This window comes from Aulonocara stuartgranti (genome assembly GCF_965226115.1).
Source record: "Aulonocara stuartgranti genome assembly, chromosome: 19".
NCBI lineage: Eukaryota > Metazoa > Chordata > Actinopteri > Cichliformes > Cichlidae > Aulonocara > Aulonocara stuartgranti.
In genome coordinates, this window is record NC_138955.1 from 27,682,640 (window position 1) to 27,701,641 (window position 19,002).

Sequence of the window (19,002 nt, forward strand, 5' to 3'; positions counted from 1 at the left end):
CTCTCAGGAGGTAGGCCCATTCTATTCAATAATGTCTCATTGTGTCATTCTGTTTAGGGCTGCCACTATTAAAATCGTCGACGACCAATTTAATAGTCGACGTGTCGTTTGAAGCTTTGTAAGATCCCAAAAGACGCAGGAATAAGTAGTAGCATTTAAGAGTGTAATAACGGACTGAAACAGAAGATGGCAGCACTGCGTGTACAAGGATGCCAGCTGCCGTTAAACCCCCAAGAGGTGTAGAATTGTTACCACACAACTTGGTCAGGTGGTATATTGGTTTTATTTCCTGATGTCTTCAGTAGTTTCTACACTACAACGTGAGGTAATAACTGGCAGACAACGTTTTATTTTTCTATACGACATAATCATGAAAAACGATGATGATGGCGATATTGATGCCAGTATGTTAGAAAAAATTAAGGGACAGGAGCATGTTTCTCACAAGGTTTCATCAACTCCTCTGTTAAGATTACTAATTGGTATGCTTAGTTTCTTGCTTGAAGACTTTTTATTGATTTTATCACAGCAAATACTTAGTGGGTTAGCAGACAGACTCTTGCTACAAAGCCATAATTAGAATTGCATGTAAATGGCTTTTTGGCAATAACTTGCTGAAATTAGCAGGGCCTTTTTTTCTAAAAATGGCTTTATCTGTACTCCAAAACAAATATATACTATACACGGGGTGATTTTGGCATGGATAACTTGCACATATATGGCACCATCATGAATAACCTTTGAACTAGGTGTAGATCTTCTGTGTACTTCACAGAGGACCCTGCATAGATTTTTTTTTTTAACATTTTTTTTAGATTGCTCAAATTCAAGTCATTATTCTGGACCTAGTTTATAGATTTTAATGTTGCACTGATACTAGCGAATGCCTGAAAGAGTAATGCTGAAACTGCCATCAAGGCATAAGAAAAGATAAAAGAAAATGTAATCTCTTAGAGTACACAACTGTAATTACATTCAGATCTACTTGTGCATTAATGCCGTGGCAGTGACAAAAACTACAATTTACCCAGCCATTTGTTGGGGGTTTTTTTTAGCCTGGATTACGTTTTTAGCCGCCTTGTGTAGCTCAAGATTTGGCTCAGTTTTTACACTTGTAATCTGGTGCCAGACACAAGTAAACACCTAACTGAATATCTTGCATCTAAACTGATTAGCTTAGGATAATTTACGCCAGTTAGAGGCAATCAGACGTTGCCAACACCCAACATTCCTAGATAAACCAAAGTTAGATCTGGAGAGTAAATAGCACCTTCATGATATTTCAGATTCTATATTACCATCTAGATATATGTGTTACATCATATGATGCGCCCATCTTATTACCTGGCATGCCTCAGAGTGTATGCTGAGGGAATGACCCACAGGCCGAGGTCGATAGCAAACCAGGCATTCTTGTCGTCATTCGTGTGGCAATTCAGAGCAGAGCTATCCCGACTGAGAATGTCTTCCAGTCTCCCGTAGGGGAGATTCCGGCCCTCTGAAGAGGTCACCACCACTAGGCCATAAGCTGCGGGGTTCACCCACTCATAGGCAGTCCTGAAGAAAAAAAAATATTGGTTTACTGGGAAAGAAAACAAAAACAAAACAAAACTCCACTAAAGCTCCCCTAGCTCTAAATGTAAACATCTAAAACGTTGCATTACTTTTTAAAAGAACCGAAGGACTGAACAGAAAAGTGTGAAATATAGCATTTTACATTGATTGCAAGTATACAGAAAAATGATCACAAACCCTAGAAACTTGATTCTGTTTATCTGGACGTAGAGTTTTCATTGGGAGAAACATTTCATTACTCATCCAAGTGACTTCCTTCAGTCTGACCTGATGGCCCACTGTTAGTCAGTGGTGCTAATATCAGTCATTATGCAAATGTACCGTCTATAGGGCTTTGGAGCGCCCCCTCCCACCATGACAGTAGGCCAAACAGAGCACACGGAAGCGTCAGCTATGGTTCGTACGTACTGTGTTGTTGGTTGCAACGTTAGATCACACGATAGGGAAGGCAAGAAGCTGGAAATGGGCTCTCTTTTCATCGTTTCCCCTCCTGGGGGCAACGGGAGGGATCTCATGTATCCGATATTACTAAACGAAGACGTCAGGCTTGGATTGCAGCGGTGAGACTCGGACCGGCACGCAAGGCGAGTGCAACGAAAGCGAAAAAGAGCACCCATCGGAGGTAACCCCCACCCCAAAAACACAAAATTGTGCTCATTGTACGCTAATCTGCACATAAACTTCAGATGAATCACGCACCTGGAATACTGGTGTACATTTACCTTATGTGTATGCACTAATTTTATTTTACATGCTTTCATTATGCAGCTGCAGAGTATGAAGGTGTGCCCAGTGCAGAAGTAATAGATGAAGATCTGACAGAAGACCAACAACAAAATCACCATGTCACGGAGGCTGTGGACGGGAGTTACTTATATTATGTGAGGGTGAAGACACGACACTGCTTGATAGGAATGTTAAGGTGTGCTGTGTTTTGGTGAATATGTGCCCCAGTGTGGTCGTCAAACCAGGGCCAAATGAAACTTGCTGTTGTTGAATATTCATAAAACTGCTGTGTTGCATGTACAGTTCATTGTAAATAATTGTACTTTCTGTCAAGTGGTTTCAATAAAACAGAAATGAAAAGTACGTTTATTTTTTTATTCAAGACCTGTTCACATGTACTTAGCAAGTACATGTGCAGGTACACGTGAAATGCAAACTATTTACATGGCAACGCACAGCTGGCATCAATCGTGAATCGTTCATCTAGAGCAATTTGGGGGGCAGCTCCGGAGGAGAAGTCAATGTTGTGTGCAACCTCTAGCTGTATCTTGGTCATATGGTCAATATACTCACAACGTGGAGGCTTAAAAACGGCCAACGCTGACTCCATGGACAAGGTACACGAAAATATCGGAATAGGACAACGGCGGTAGGCTGTCTGGGTTTCCACTCCACTGCCTTATTTCATACGGGTCAACATTACAGATGCACGCTATTTTTTCCAAGTACCGTCTCTTGGCGTCTGGGCGCAATCGATCGCGATACATCCCTTTGTCTTTTGTGCTGATTTTAAGCATGGTTCTGCTTCCAACACAGTGTGTATGTTTTGATTTGTGGCTGCGGCGTGACATCAACTCCAAAGCCCTATAAGTGTGGGGGAACCTGCAGTCAGCTGAGACTGAAGAAGTCACTTAGGCTACGTCCACACTTATGCGTTTTTGTTTGAAAACCCATCGTTTTCTCTCCGTTTTGGCCTCCCGTCCACACTGAGACGGCGTTTTCCCCAAGGAAAAACACAGCGTTTTGAAAACGCTCTCGAAGATGCATACATTTCAAAACGGAGCTGTCCCGTCGCAGTGTGGACACTCCAAAACGCAGACTTTCTAAAACAATGGCGCATTTTTGTCATGTGATGCAGTCATGTGACCAATTAAACAGCAGTTGTTTTGTTTGCTCTAAATTTTGGCAGCCCTATTAAAGATTTAATATCAGTCTGTACATGCTCCAGATAGCTTTTCTTTAAATTATTTAATTCTCACTCGCTTTGGCAACTTTGTACTTTTGTGTTACTCGCAGCAACAACTCCACCTCATTGTTAGTCCATTTAAAAAACTCGGTGCTTTTCCTCGACCTTTTGCCGCGACGTTTCAACGAGCCGGAAAGTAAATAAACGGCAGACAGAAATGAGGTAGGTCAAATCTTCTTGCGCTTCACGCATGCGCAGTACTGGAAAGTAAGCGTTTTCGGCCGTTTCAATGTGGACGCACAACTCTCTGAAAACGCTAGTGTGGACGTGGAGCGTTTTCAGACGAAAATGCCGTTTTCAAATTTATCCGGACTAGTGTGCATGTAGACGAAACGTTTCTCATACTGAAAAAGCTAGGTCTAGATGAACAGAATCAACTTTCTAGGATTTCTTTATTTGGATGATTGAGCAAGCTATCAAGACAGTAACATAAACCATTTTAAAATCTGCTAATTTCTTTCTAAAATGTGTATGCTGAATAAAATGTAAGAGGAACACTAGTTTGACATGATATAACCACAAATTTGATAACATTAAATTTATACCTGCAGTGCAAGATGCAAATCATTTATGCAAATCAGCGATTACTAAGACTCATGTTAAATTTATAGCTAGCTGAAGTTGCTCTTACTTGGCGTTTGTTCCGACCCAATAGATGATACCATTTTCATCAAAATCGTGTTGGTGCCTGAAAGTGAAGGTCTGCCCTTCCCTCAGCTTCCGCACAAAGACAAAGGATGAGCGCTCGAAGTCGTACCACTGCTTTGCCACCTAGAGGAAGAAGAGGCCAAAGAGGAAGAGAGGAAGGGAAGTCAAAAATCATCTGGAATCAGGTTGATACACAACAAAAAAGTAAGATCAAAACACATTGGTTCCCAAAGGGGTTGGGGGTTCTTTTTCATGCTTTGGTTCTTTTTCATAAGAAAGAAAAAAATATGAAAAAGATTTTTTTTTCATAAAAAATCTTTTTTTCTTATGAAAAAAAGATTTAACGAAAGTCAGACTTGGGCATGCTGTCTGTGAACGGCCATAAATAAACTTGACTTAGAGTACCAAAAATGTGATTTTTTTTCCCCCGCACTGTCCAAGTATTTCCTAGCTGTATTTTGGTTGAATGCATTTTTAGTGTCTCCTCACCATCTTCAGCAGGTACTGCTCCAGAGACTCCACAGTTGCAAGTGGTTCCATCTTCAACATACGACCTGTCCGGTCGATCAGGGCCGTCTCTCCCGGCGCTCGCTCCAGCCGGAACCGCAATCTCCGTGTAAGAATCTAAAGCACAGAAACATATTTTATCACAGGCTGTGATTATGGCAAGCAACATTACTGAGAGCTTCTCCAAATAACACACCAGGACCTCGAACACACGTTGACTCACCTGCAGGTTGTATGAGGATCCCGGAGTGTCGTACAGGTGCAGAGGTAGGCGTTCTATTGACTCCAGGACAGCTATCAGTTTACGGATTAAGGCAACAGCTGGTCGGCTAAACACACACACAGAATCATTTATCAACTTTAATCAGTTCAAACAAAACATAGGCAGTTTAAACATCTTCGACAGTGCTATGTGACCAAGTAGAATCCAAGTGATAACTAAGGAGACTAAAGGATCCTTCAGTTCTTCATAATGATTTTATATTTCAGTCAAACTAGGCTGGAGACTACAGCGCAAACAAAATTACAGCAACTGTGTGTAATGAACTCGGGATTTCACTGCATTTGTCATTTTTGCTTTAAAAAATGTACACATTTAGAGTTGGGTAAATTTCTCAAATCTGAAACACAAAATCCTCCAGAAATAGTGACATAGTTGCAGCCTGATGGCTATATAACTGCAAAATAACAAATGCTTGGCAAGCTCGCTTCGATATGGGAATATAACCAGTAGGGCTTCCACAAACGATTATTTTGATAGTCAACTAGTCACCTATTATTTTTGCGAATAGTCAACTAATCAGATCATGCATCCATTGGATGTAAAACGTACAGCTTATTCCATCAGCATGCATCTGGTCATTCATATTTTATTTATATATATATATATATATATATATATATATATATATATATATATATATATATATATATATATTTTTTTTTTTTTTTTTTTTTTTTTTTTTTATTTATTTATTTATTTTTTTATTTTTTTATTTTTTTATTTAAGGTCTGTGCTAACTAAAAATAAAGAAAGATGATAGTTTATTAAACTCAGTCGTCTGCTCTTTGCTCCCTAAAATTTAACAGGACATTGGAGTAAAATCTCTACCATCTCACACTTCTGTTTAATCAGTTTTCTGTTCGACATTTATTCAGCTGTGTAAAAACTGTAACTTTAATCTCAGCCAAACAGGAACAAATAAAACACTGAAAAAAAACAAACAATAAAATTTTTAAAAGTTATCTAAGTGACTTATATATCATGTTTAAACTGAGTAGCGAAAGCTCGCGGGGTGTTTGAAAACGATGTGCCGGGAGTCCGGTGTTCTTGCCAGATCTAGTGAGCCTTGAGCTGTTGGGTAAGAGAGGTCTCAGAAAACGTCGGAGCACTTTTGCAGATATTTGAAGTTTACACAGTTACCTTCTCACCTGAAAATATGTTAAAAGTTTATTTTGTGACCCAGGAACAGTCATAAGAGTAATATTAAAACTAAGTAGCTGCCGCCATTGTTGGAAACTGAAATTGCCTGGGCCGCACTATGAATCCCGGGATAGGTTGGGGCACGAAGGATACACCCGACCCATCCTTGAAATCTGGGGAAATGAAGGACGCATTTGGTCCCGTCGCTGTAACATAATCGGCCTACAAATGCAACCGCCAAAGGATATGGCCCCTGAATTTGTATACAGCTATAAGACTGGAGATTGCTGCTCCGCCATCTTCTGTTTCAGTCCGTTATTACACTCTTAAATCCTACTGCTTATACCTGCGTCTTTCGGGATCTTACAAAGCTTCAAACGACGCATCAACTATTAAATTTGTCGTTGCCGATTTTGATAGTAGACATAATCGTGACTAGTCGACAAATCGTGACAGCCCTAATAACCAGAATGCAACCAGCAGGCACTCCCTGCTTGCAAAGACAGGGACTGCTCAGTGCAGACCAACCCCGACTGTCTGCGTTTATGCGTTTAGTAAAGCTTGTGATTGCCTTACAATCAGAAGTGATTGAGCAGTCAACACCCTCAACCTCTGGGCAACCAGCTGGTTACCTCAACTACTTGTAATTGTTCTCGTGATCACCAGGCAACCACAGACTTTGTCCTAGTCCGAGGGAGGTTGCCATCCTATTTGTACTCTAGTGTGACTAAGCTATCACTTTTTTAGTTGTCATTCTGACTAACTTTGTCTGCCCTTTGTCATTCTCTGTATATCTTTTCTCTTTAAATCAAATTTTTTGGGTCTACTTCATGTAGAAATGTCCTCATTTATGTCCATCTTTCTTTTCCTTGTCTCTGTTTGAACAAACAACAAGTATACTGTCCTATAAATCATTATGCATAAGAGTGCTTTGTTTTCATTTATCGAATTCAGAATATGAGCATGACATTACCTTTCATCATCTTCATTCTCGCTGAAAGCCGCCTTAAAGACATTGATTCTTTCCATTAAAGGCTTACAATCATGTTTCAGGTCCAGTTCCACACTCTACACAGAAGCATAAGACATGTCAAATTTTCATCTTTAAGGACAGGGGTGGTCCCCCTTCACCTCTAGAACTAGCATGAATTCAAAAACATTCCTCAGATTTTGATCCATATTGACACGACAGCACCATGCAACTAATACAGATCTATCATCTACACATCCAGCCACATCAACTGTAACTGGACCCACACAAGAAGTAGATACGCAGTATTAACTTGTAAATAAAAAATTTTTTTTTTGTGTGTGTGTGTGTGTGTGTGTGTGTGTGTGTGTGTGTGTATATATATATATATATATATATATAAAACAAAATATAAAATATACTAATTAAGGCCTTTATTTGAAAACCAGTACCTTAGAATATTTCAATAAAGAATAAGTAATCAGATGAATGAGAGATTTAGAATTAGCTCACATTGTTAAGGACTGTAAACAGAGCCTGGACCAAGCCACTGCTACACATCTCATACGGAGAAATCGTGTTTTCATCCTTCAAAACTACAATCAGGTTTTCCAGAGCCGTTTTCATCAGGTCCCTCCAAGTGTTCTCCCCTTCAATACACTGTTAACAATATAAGTCATAAGCATGTAAGCATTTACATTACTGTTTATTATTGCAATCCAATGAGAGTCTGTCTACTAATGTGTACTTGTGTACCTGTCTGTTGGTGTGCAGCTCCCAAGCAGACTCCAGCTGTGTTGAAATGTTCCGGAGAGTAACCACCACTCCTCTGGGCATGCTTTCTACAGCTTTGAAATGATCATCATATAGCTCTCTTGCCATACTTTTCACCTTCTGCTTTGTCTTCTCCAGTTTTGACTTTAATTTCCTGCCTCGCTTCCCCGTCCAACCAGTCACAAACTCTGAGCCTACTCAGGCACATGCGAACACACACAAAGACACACGAAAATGAGACATTTAACAACGCTGCTGAACACGTTTGTAAATTTCAACGGGAAGAATATTTTCCTTTGTTTGATAGCTTACCTGTATACATTTTGCTTATTAGACAATGAGACTCACCCAAGGATGTTTCTGCTGTGAAAGAGTGCTTGGTTCCTCTGTTAGACTCAAAGACAAAGCCAGGCAGGTCTTCCTTCAGGATGGTGGCCTGCTGCCCATCTGAGTTGTGGATAGCAATCTCTCCATCCTTCAGGCAGGTCAGAGACCAGTTCCCTACGGTCAGCTTGGTGGGGCCAACACTGGACAAGATGGGCTGACTGGCTGTTACTGGCTTCACCTGACTCCGTGCCCGCTGTAGCTTCTCCAAGAACTCGCTGCGAGACTCTGCAGCCCAAAAGAGATGGACCATTGTCAGCAGAACAAAATGACAGATATGCAAGTGCATTATAAGCATGTTAACTCATACCGGAGCTGTCCGATCCCCCTTCTGGACTTCCGCTGGAGTACATGGTGGCTAGCTTCCCATCCAGGATGAACCTGAACCAGCCATTGGAGCCATTGGAGAGCTCAAGGGCAGCAGCGTCAGACCAGATGTAGAGACAGTCCCTGCCTCTGATGATGGACCAGTCCCTCCAGTGGTATGGCTTCCCCTGCTGGATCTCCCTAGCATCCTCCTGCACCTCTTCCTCCTTCGAGAAAAATGTGTATATATGATATACACATACTGAAGACTAAATCTTAAGCTTCATCTCATCGTCCTCTCGGTGTATACCTTCTCAGGTTTTGCTTCATCCTCGTTCTCATCATCAGATGCTGGTCCAGCCAAAGTCGACACCTTGTTGATGACGCCTAGTCGAGCCAGCTGGTCAAGGAAAACATCTCCACCCTTATCCACCAGATCCCTTATGATCTGCAGAGCCAGAAGGTGACCGTCGTCATCGTCCTGACACAGGGAGAGAGAGAAAGCAAGAAAACATTTTATCATATCCCTCCTTAAAAGAAGAAAAAAGATTTAGGACATATGTGTCTGGCTAAAATACATGTAGTGTGTAGGCATGCTTAGACTGTCACATAACAGTACGACATCATGGTGAAAAATGTTGGTTTTTTTTGTTTTTTTTAAGAAGATCAACCTCAGGTAAAACATCATGTCTTGTGGTCAAAACACTAAAGTGGTTCCTTAGTCTTTATCATCCCTGTGTTGCACATCTTTGCATCTCTATTTCCTCAGGCTGTCTAGAGTGGGGAAGAAGCTGCGTTAACCATAACACACTGCTCAGAAATGTGACACTACTTTATAAAGAGTTGAGAGACTTTGAACAAGATCTGGGATGCCACATTAGTGAATATACATTACAAAAAATTAAATTAAATTAAATAAAAACTACAAAGGAAAACCTTTCCCTGTTCAAAAACACAAACATGGACAACAGATTTGGAATCAGACTGCTGGTAAATGAAACATACACTGCTGAAACAGAACATTGAAATGCAGGATAAGATAGCGGACTTGAAGAACTGTGATGGAAAAAAATAACCTCCAGATCTATGGTGTAGCCGAAAAAAAAGGATTTAAAACTTAGAGTTAGTTAACATAACATGTAATTAACTGTGGGAGGTAGCCCAGCTTCGTTGAGAAAATTCACACAGCCTTAATCAGCTGAAGGAGAAATGCTCACCACTGGACCACTGTGCTGTGTGGCACTCAAGCACCCAAAACCATGTAAGTCAATGTGATCATCACCTTTCGGCCTTTGTAGTATATACACGGCAGCGTTTGAATAATTGTAATTAATTAATTTAATTAAGCATCTGCTTAAGCTAGTGTTCATTCTCTGTTGGGCTAAAATTTGATCTATTCCAACTAGGTATGTCCTGCTAAGATTCTGGGTTTTGGAAGGTTTGACAAATAAGACCCAAAAGGATGTCTGTGTCTGTGTATTTGAGTGTTTGTACCTCTTGATCGAGGACAGTAGCTGTGATCTCCACCAGCACCGTGGGCAAGTTATGTCCCGCCTCGCTGTCACACACCTCCTTCAGCAGCACTTCGCTGCTATAGTGAACCATTTTCCTGATCAAAGCCAGACTAGCTTTCCTGAAAACCATCAAAATAGAAACATGCAACTTCATTTTTCTAGTGAGAACTCCCAGCCTGGTTTTAATTATAGACAGCAGTTCCTTTTATGTCCACTTCTGCTCCTTTAATTAAGATTTGCACTGGACATAGTAGTGAAGTTTGATTCAGAACAGAAAGAACACAATGTAATATGATTCGATTAACTCATGTAAATTCGACAATATTTAAAGTTTATCTGATGTAGCCTAGTAAACAATGGTAAATTAAGGTGAATGAATGGCTGCTGCAGAGTGCTTAGACACTGTCATTTACCTAATAGAAGGCAGCATGGTATGCTGAAATGTTTGTGCAAAAACAGGCAGAAGTCTCTTTAGGTAGATAGGAGCCATTTCTGGGTCTCCTTTGGGTTCACTGCCCTCCTCCTCCTCTTTGTTAAGATCTTTCTTCTTCTTGTCATCACTCTTGTTCACTGGACACATCCAGTCTCCTGAAACACACAGATTGTTTGCCTTTCGAGACCGATAGACATTTGTGCATCACTCTCTGTCAGCAAAACCAAGTGCAGGTAAGCATAAAGCACATCTACTGTAGGTGCAAAGGGCCTGGTTAATTGGGTTAATTTCAGTTTGTTTTTTTTTTAGACATTGCAAGGAAACTTCAGTTTTTGGCATAAGAAAGGCAAAAGTGCAAAATTAACACAAGTCAGAGACAGAAAAGGCACGTTACAACGAAATGATATAGCAGCGGAACCAGCAATAGCAGTAGTGGTCTTGCATAGACCTGGTTTACTTACCAGGAGACTGCAGTATAGCTACAACTTCACTGTGTCCCCTCTCCCTAGCCTTGTCCAGAGGTGTTTTTCCATCCTCATCCCTCAGGTCAGGGTTGGCCCCATGACGCAGGAGAGTCTGCACACACACATTACAAAGGAAGCAATGCGCAAAAAAAAAAAAAAAATTAAAATCAGTCAACAAAACACATTACTCCAGAAAAAAAAATGTTTCAGAAACTGGACTACTGCAGGACTAAACGTGCATTTCATCCTTAGCTTTCGTGTGTTACCTTGGCTACTTGCGGGCGTCCAAAACAGGCAGCATAGTGCAGTGACGATGACCTCTGACCTCTATTGACATCTGCTCCTCTCTCACAAAGAAACTCAACCTACAACAACAGACAGTTGGTGAAACTGAAATTAAATAATACACGGATAACAATTTGTAATAGTATTAAACTGAAAAACTAATATCATTGTCAGTTAGATGTTCTTCAGTTAATTTAGTCCAGATTAAATGGCAAGTTTTATCGTTACCATTTCTTGTGTGCCGAAAGCTGAAGCCCAGTTGAGCAGCGTCTGTCCGACATCATCCATAAAGTTCACCTCAAATGCTACAAAACAACATTCCATTATTACCGATAACGCACACACACACACAAACAACCTTCAGCAAAACACCACCTGTTTTCTACCTAATTTCACTGAAGTTTAACCTGTCAATACGTTTAAAGCCTATACTTTTGAAGCCAACTTTAAAACCAAGTTCTATTATTTTTTTTGTAATACATATGCAAATATATAACAGTCTAGCTGATATGATTACAAAGTTAAAAGGAAGTGTGATGAAATTTTTCCAAACTATCAACACTCAGACTCATGGCTTCTGTAATATTTATTAGTTTGCATCATCACCTCCAGTGTCAATGGCATCGATGAGAGCATCTGTGTCCTTGCTACGGATACAGTCGATGAGCTGTCGGTGTGATCTCTCCCCAGAACTGTCCAGACGTCGCAGCCCTGGGATCCTGCCCGTCGACCCTGCTGTGGACTTTGGCAGCGCTTTTCGCCCCTCAAACAGGAGCACCAGCAGGAGGTCAACCAGCCGCATGGTGTCCAGTACACAACGCTCATCTCCTCCCAGCGCTGACTCCATCGAATCGGGCAGTGCTGAACGCAACAAGTCCTGGACACCCAGAAAGAGAACATTTAATGTTGATCAGACTTCTTACTTAATAAAGTAATAAATACATCTTCATTCAAGGTGTTTTGACCTACATGTGTCACTAGCGGAGACCCCCTGCAGAGTGTTGACAGCAGGCTGACAATGGTAGACACCTGGTTGCTCAATTTCGAGTCAGAAGCCGAGGGGCCTGCACCTGCTGAAGGCCGGCCTGGCTTGCAGGAAGATGCGGGGCCTGACACTGTCCCTCCAGCAGCCGCCATGCGGGACAGCAGCTCCTCTGTCAAGCCATGTTTGGCTAAAGGGGCAGGGTCTACACCACGACGTGTGAACCGGTCAGCCAGTGAGGCAAAGCAGCGCAAAGCACCGTCTGACACCTGCAGGAGAGGAGAGTTTTGAGTTATAGCATATTCAGCCTGAACAAGGTTAAAGATCTAGCAATGCTTTTCACAATTTTCCCTCTTTAATGAGCTTCTAAAAGGAAATTCGAGTTATTAATGTTCCAACACAGTACCTTTTAAACAAAACATTATAATTTAATTAGTTCTAAAAGTCCCACTACTTCTTTCTTTAAATCATTTTTCTCAGAGGCACAAAGCTATAGTCTCTGTGTTGAAGCTAGGAGTTGTTACAGCATTAGGAGAGAACAAAAACCTAATCTTTCATTGTAATATCTATTCATAGAGAAAGAGACAATCCAAACTCTGAAACTTCAGTTATCTCAATACTTGGTGCACCCCCTTCATATAGTAGAAAGAAGCAGTTTTAGCTCCACCCCTTTTATGACCACCCTCAGTTTAGGAAAAGTGGCAAATAACACAAATAAGAAGGGAGGGCAGCAACTATTTCAAAGTCTCTTTCATACCATGTATTTGTAATCAGAAAAGTGCATTAACTGGATGCAACCCCTGTTCTATATTTACCTGGTGGTCTTCGTGTTTGAGGAGGCTAGACAGAGACTCCACACAGGTCTCCAGAGAAGAGTCCTGGGGCTCCATTTTGCTGCAAAGGCGGGACACAACAGCCATGGCTGAGTGCAGAGTGTCTTTATGAACAAGGTGCCCACTGTCTCGGATGAAACTCAGCACACAGTTCAGCCCGCCTGCCTCAAACACTGCGCCAGACTCTCTGGTACAGATCAACTCCAGCACCTGGAGAAACACGAAAACATATGTTCAAACTTAATCTCTAGAAGGAATATGTAACTCCAAATCTTGGTGTACCTGAATCACAGACTTCTCCAAACTATGCCATTAGATAACATTTTTGGGTGAGTCAATGATTTATTTAAAGCACTCAACATAGAGACTGATCTCCCATCATCCTCACTAATTGATATTTCTACCTTTTCTCAGAAGATCAAAAAAAGAAAATTTGAAAAATTGAGAATAACAGGATCAAATGACAGAAAAACAGAAAATCTAGTGGATAAAGAACCCCTCTGGGCCTCTAGCACAAGTCTGATCTAACACATCGGACTGGTGACAAAGTAAGGCCTGAATAAACACCACTGTTTGGGAAAATAATTAATAAACATCTGGCAGCACATTGTTGTGATCTCATGTCTATGGCATAGCTCTGTCTCCAAACCCCAAAGAACCCCACCCAAACAGAGAAGCAGCTGATCAAAACTTCATCTCATGTGTTAGCTTTCTGTTCAGGACAATAACACAGCAACAGATCAGGGAGATGCCCTCCTCTCTGATTAGACTCCATTGAGGTTTTAAATACTCAAGTATTTGACTTTTTTGTATTAGTATTATTATTTTCCACAAATTTTACCTGTTCCACTATCATACTGCTTAAAGTGTAAAAATCACATGCGTGCCACACAGCCCAATGCTTTGAGAAAATCTGTGACAATTGTGTGCAGGAAACAGCTGGAGACACTGAAGAGCGTGTTGACAGTCAGCCCAGTAGGAAAAGATGAAACTGTAATTTAGTTCAATAGATTAAAGGTTGTAACTATTTCATCAACTGCTGCAACAGCAATAATCAAGTTTAATCAAGACATATGTAACAGCACATGCTGTGCATCATGTCTGGTTCTCCTGTACAGCAGTGGGATCAGCTGCTTGCGACTGATATTACCCTTGTTTTGATGAGCCAGGGTAGTGTGTTAGAACTATAACAGAACATATACTTTCAGTCAATTCATGTCGTGATACAAGATTTTAGTGGTGAAGTGAGGAGGTGTGATTTCAATGATTCAATGATTGTTCCAAATGTTAATACATTACTATATGACATGAGCAACTATGTATACAACTTTCCTTCACATATGGACTTTCAATGTGTGACAGATGTCATGTCAGATCACAAGACTTCCTCTTATATAAGGAAGTACGTTCCAATTTTGAGGATTTATTTGAAAGCCCAGCAAAGCAAGCTGGACTGAGGCTTTTGGCTTATGTTTAAAAGCTGTCAACAACCACCATAAGACAAGAAACAGATCAGACAAATGAAATGGGCCTCTCTCTTATAGTCAGTTGTCTCCTACCTTGACACACTGCTCAGCCAGGTCTCTGCTGGTCCTGTTGTTCAACTCCACTACCACCAGTCGATTACACAGCGCTTTGATGGCCCCATCCACTCCCACAATCCTGCGGGTACATTCTGCCGACACGTCCAGGTAGTAGGTTATTGCTCGGGCTGTAACCTCCAGCACATTATCTGGAGCACTCTCATCCAAGAAGATCTTACAGAGTGCTGGAAGGAATGTCCGAGGAGGACATCTGGCAGATAAGAGAGGGGTGACGGTGAGGAAGAGAGAGTGCTGAATTCTGAAATCATGACCACCAACTGAATGCTTGTGAGACAAATACACAAACTTACGTCTCAAAGCAGCGGTCGACGTTATCTGACATGAGCAGTAGCATGCAGAGTTGCTCCAGAGCAATGAGTTGCATGTCACGCTCATCACCCTGACCCATCTGCAGCCACTCCAGCAGGGTGTCTGGGTCCACATCGGCCATGATGGCTAGCCTAAAGCAACAGAAATATACAGAAATCTTATTACTGTCACTCACAGCTGTCATTTATGTGCAAGCAATCAAAGTAGAGATGAAAGATGCATAATTTAGCTACATTTAAGTAGCTAACCGAGCCCCCGTGTAAGCTATTACCGTATTTTCACGACCATAAGGCGCACTTAAAAGTCTTAGATTTTCTTCAAAAAGTACGGCGCGCCCTATAGCGCAGTGTGCCCTGTGTGTTGTAAGGAGGACGTAGTAGAGAACACCATGAGAACGCTAAAGGGTGAAGTGTGGGGGCAACCCTGAAAATGGCAAAGAGACACGCTTATGAAGCACAGTTTAAACTGAAGGCCATCAGCTACGCAGAGGAACATGGAAATCGAGCAACGGCGAGAGAATTTAAGATTAACGAATCGATGGTTCGCAAATGGAGGAAGCTAGAAAACAAGCTCCGGCAGGTCAAGAAAACGCAGCTGAGTTTCCGCGGACATAAGGCGAGGTGGCCCGAGTTGGAGGAAAGACTCGAGCGGTGGATCATCGAGCAAAGAACGAGCGGGAGAAGCGTTTCGACGGTCACCATTCGGCTAAAAGCAGTTTCACTTTCACTTTTTATGAAACGGTGCCATTTTTCCATCCGGACCAGGACTACGGTAGCGCAGCAACTTCCAGCGGATTATAAGGAAAAGCTGGCCATCTTCCGCTCCTACTGCAGCAAACACATCGGCGACAAAAACATCCAGCCCAGCCACATCACAAACATGGACGAGGTCCCGCTCACTTTTGACATCCCGGTGAGTCACACTGTGGAGAAGAAGGGGACCAGCACGGTAGCGATACGCACAACGGGGCACGAAAAGTCTTCTTTTGCTGTTGTGCTTGGCTGCCATGCTAATGGACAGAAACTGCCACCTATGGTGATTTTTAAGCGAAAGACTTTGCCTAAAGAGAAGTTTCCAGCAGGAATCATCATTAAGGCAAATGAAAAGGGCTGGATGGATGAGGAAATGATGAAAGAGTGGCTGAGGGAGGTGTATGTAAGGAGACCAGGTGGTTTTTTCCACGCATCACCATCGCTCTTAATCTGTGACTCTATGCGTGCCCATCTCACAGCCGATGTGAAAAAAACTAGTGAAACAAATGAACTGTGAGCTTGCTGTCATTCCGGGAGGCCTGACAAAGGATCTCCAACCGCTGGACATCGGTGTGAACCGCCCGTTCAAAGTAAGGCTGCGAGCGGCCTGGGAGCGATGGATGACCGATGGAGACCACAGTTTCACCAAGAGTGGAAACCAGCGCCGGGCGAGTTACGCCACAATTTGCGAATGGATTGTAGATGCTTGGGCTAACATGTCTGCTGGCACTGTTGTTCGAGCTTTCGCAAAAGCCGGCATCATTTCCGAGGAGCCGCACGGCACGGAAAGTGACTCTGACAGTGAAGAAAGTGAACCTGGCATGTTTGATGGAGATTTAGCGCAGCTGTTCAATTCAGACACAGAGGATGAGGACTTCGATGGGTTTGATTGATGATAAAAATGTGAGCACCAAACTTTGTTTTGCTCCTGCTTTATTTTTAAATACGCACACTTGTGTGCTTGTGTGTTGTTGATGATGACGATTACTGGTAATAAAAATGTGAGTAAGGTACCGAACTCAGGTTTGCTCCCGCTTTATTTTTAAATACGCATACGGTACTTATATGCGCCCTATGATCCAGTGCGCCTTATGTGTGTGTTAAATACAGTAATGGCACACATAACTGAGACTGCGCCTTTTAGTACAGTGCGTCTTATGGTCGTGAAAATACGGTACTGTACTAATGCTCAAACAAATCTGATTTGTACGGTTTATTTATTGTTAGATATAATTAAAAGTGTTAGCACTTCCTATTAAATGTGATTTTGTTGGCCAGCTCGCTGTAATTTACCCAAGCTATATGATCCTGATCATGTTTTAATTTGTACCAATAGGGGGGGTAACAAAAAACTTACTTGCCAGATATATCACCTTTGGGGGTTTGTATCAATTTGCCATTCATTTGTAACAGCATTTTTCAACGCTTCCTTACTTGACAATGACGTCACTAAGTGAAATACGATCTGAAGCTACATCAGTTTTTTGGTATCTGTTATGTGGACTTTGTGTGCAATCAGTGTGCTGGAAGTAAAATAAATTATTATAATTTAAAAACAAAAAACCAACAAACAAAATGAAAGCCTCACCTAGCTTCCCGTTGGCTACCCGGTCTGGCTCAACACCCAATCAGTTGTGTCGCTGTTTGGGACTCATCCAACCAACCAGAGAGAGAGAATGGGAAAGGGAACACACTTAAGAGGAAGTGCTGACGTTCACAGGGATTTCTGGGACATGAAGTCTCTCTACCTGCAAACAGGAAGAACAGAGGAGAAAGGCTCAATTGACATTCATCTGTCTGTACATGAAACACACTAAAATGATTATCTGATCCACATTTAGAAAAACAGAAGGGCCGAAAACCAATGCTAAAGTAAAGGTGGCAAAAAAAATAAATAAAAAATGCAGTTCATCTAATGGACACAAATTGGGGTCCAGCCACACCAACTCCCATGTCAGTCCTATGTTACAGCATTAACCCCCACCCCCCAAAAAATACAACAACAACACATATTTTCATCCATTTATATATTTACTATTTTATAAAGTGGGAGGTTGAATGTTTTTCCAACTCATCCATCTGGATAACAGAGTTGTGGCTGCTTTGATTTACTGGACCTCTCAAAAGCATTTGTGATGTTGGTGCCTTTAAATGGAACTGACTGACTGATATTAAGGCCACCTTTGAGGTACAGACCATCCACATTTGTACTTCTGTTTTGGTGAGTGAAACTTTTCAGTTTCATTAGTCTGTTATTTAGTACCCACCAGCAGCTACTTGTATCTGTACACTGTATCCATATAGGTTTCTGGATGTAGCTTGATAAACTTGGCACTCCACCCTTTCATTTGCGGTCACTTGTGGCTCCCAAAAACAAAAAACAAAAAAACAACACTAATGGCAGCTGCCAAAGCACTTATATTAAGGCTTTGAAATCTTGACTATTGTTGCAACTATACTCCTACCAGCCACTGACTGAAAGCAGCAGCCTATAAACATTAAGTTTACTGTGACAATGCAAAACTCAATACCAATTTAGAATTTTTTTATTGTTAAACACGTCTTCAAACCAGAGGCTCTGTTCAGAAGCATTACCATGCAGCAGTCCCTGCTGAGAGTCTGTTGGTTGCACCCTAAGTTGATTAGTGGCTAATTTGAAGTCTGCTTGCTTGTTTGACTGTCTGGATATAAACAGGCTGTGCTGATGCAGATCCTCTTATCCACAGATTAATCATCACAACTGGCATCCTGTGCATCCTGACCTCTTCTCAACCCCACCACCACCATGGGGCAACCACAGCAAGACAGAATTTGGCTGGCCCTCCCCCTAACACCTTTTAACCCCTGATAGTGTTTCTATTGTCCAAGTCCAGACAGAAGTTGGGAATTACACAGTGTGATAGAAAACACTTTCTCATTCTTCCTGTTCATGACCAAAGCTTACCCTGTGGAGGTTGTCTAGGCTCTTTGAGTGTAGCTGAGAATTGGAAGGATGCCTCATAGAAACCACTTTCTAGTCTAAAAGCATTAGTTACTGTTCAAAACATTAGATAGTGAAATCCACTATATCAGCGGTCCCCAACCTTTTTTGCGCCACGGACCAGTTTATGCCCGACAATATTTTCATGGACCGGCCTTTAAGGTGTCGCGGATAAATACAACAAAATAAAACTAGTACCGGTATCGAAAAAAAGAAAATTCATTCATAACACACGTGAAAAGACCAAGGAAAACCGAGTAAACGATAGAAATGATAACAAAATAACG

At 41.7% G+C, this 19,002-nt stretch overlaps 1 protein-coding gene across 3 annotated transcripts in view; it reads right to left on the minus strand.

The window, feature by feature from the left end:
- The window catches only part of hectd1 (HECT domain containing 1), a 46,773-nt gene that overhangs the window by 24,297 nt on the left and 3,474 nt on the right, over nucleotides 1-19,002 (minus strand). For all 3 annotated transcript variants that reach the window (XM_082515707.1, XM_082515706.1, XM_082515705.1), the window contains exons 2-22: nucleotides 17,324-17,483; nucleotides 14,965-15,114; nucleotides 14,630-14,864; nucleotides 13,053-13,280; nucleotides 12,225-12,506; nucleotides 11,862-12,132; nucleotides 11,484-11,560; nucleotides 11,237-11,335; nucleotides 10,968-11,082; nucleotides 10,487-10,661; nucleotides 10,054-10,192; nucleotides 8,870-9,040; nucleotides 8,564-8,786; nucleotides 8,218-8,481; nucleotides 7,852-8,063; nucleotides 7,609-7,755; nucleotides 7,099-7,193; nucleotides 4,926-5,031; nucleotides 4,685-4,819; nucleotides 4,179-4,318; nucleotides 1,345-1,557 (exon numbers count right to left, since the gene is read on the minus strand). In XM_082515707.1, coding sequence (XP_082371833.1) covers nucleotides 1,345-1,557; nucleotides 4,179-4,318; nucleotides 4,685-4,819; nucleotides 4,926-5,031; nucleotides 7,099-7,193; nucleotides 7,609-7,755; nucleotides 7,852-8,063; nucleotides 8,218-8,481; nucleotides 8,564-8,786; nucleotides 8,870-9,040; nucleotides 10,054-10,192; nucleotides 10,487-10,661; nucleotides 10,968-11,082; nucleotides 11,237-11,335; nucleotides 11,484-11,560; nucleotides 11,862-12,132; nucleotides 12,225-12,506; nucleotides 13,053-13,280; nucleotides 14,630-14,864; nucleotides 14,965-15,104 — 3,467 coding nt within the window. In that variant the 5' untranslated portion in view covers nucleotides 15,105-15,114; nucleotides 17,324-17,483. The remainder of the gene's footprint in view (nucleotides 1-1,344; nucleotides 1,558-4,178; nucleotides 4,319-4,684; nucleotides 4,820-4,925; nucleotides 5,032-7,098; nucleotides 7,194-7,608; nucleotides 7,756-7,851; nucleotides 8,064-8,217; nucleotides 8,482-8,563; nucleotides 8,787-8,869; nucleotides 9,041-10,053; nucleotides 10,193-10,486; nucleotides 10,662-10,967; nucleotides 11,083-11,236; nucleotides 11,336-11,483; nucleotides 11,561-11,861; nucleotides 12,133-12,224; nucleotides 12,507-13,052; nucleotides 13,281-14,629; nucleotides 14,865-14,964; nucleotides 15,115-17,323; nucleotides 17,484-19,002) is intronic.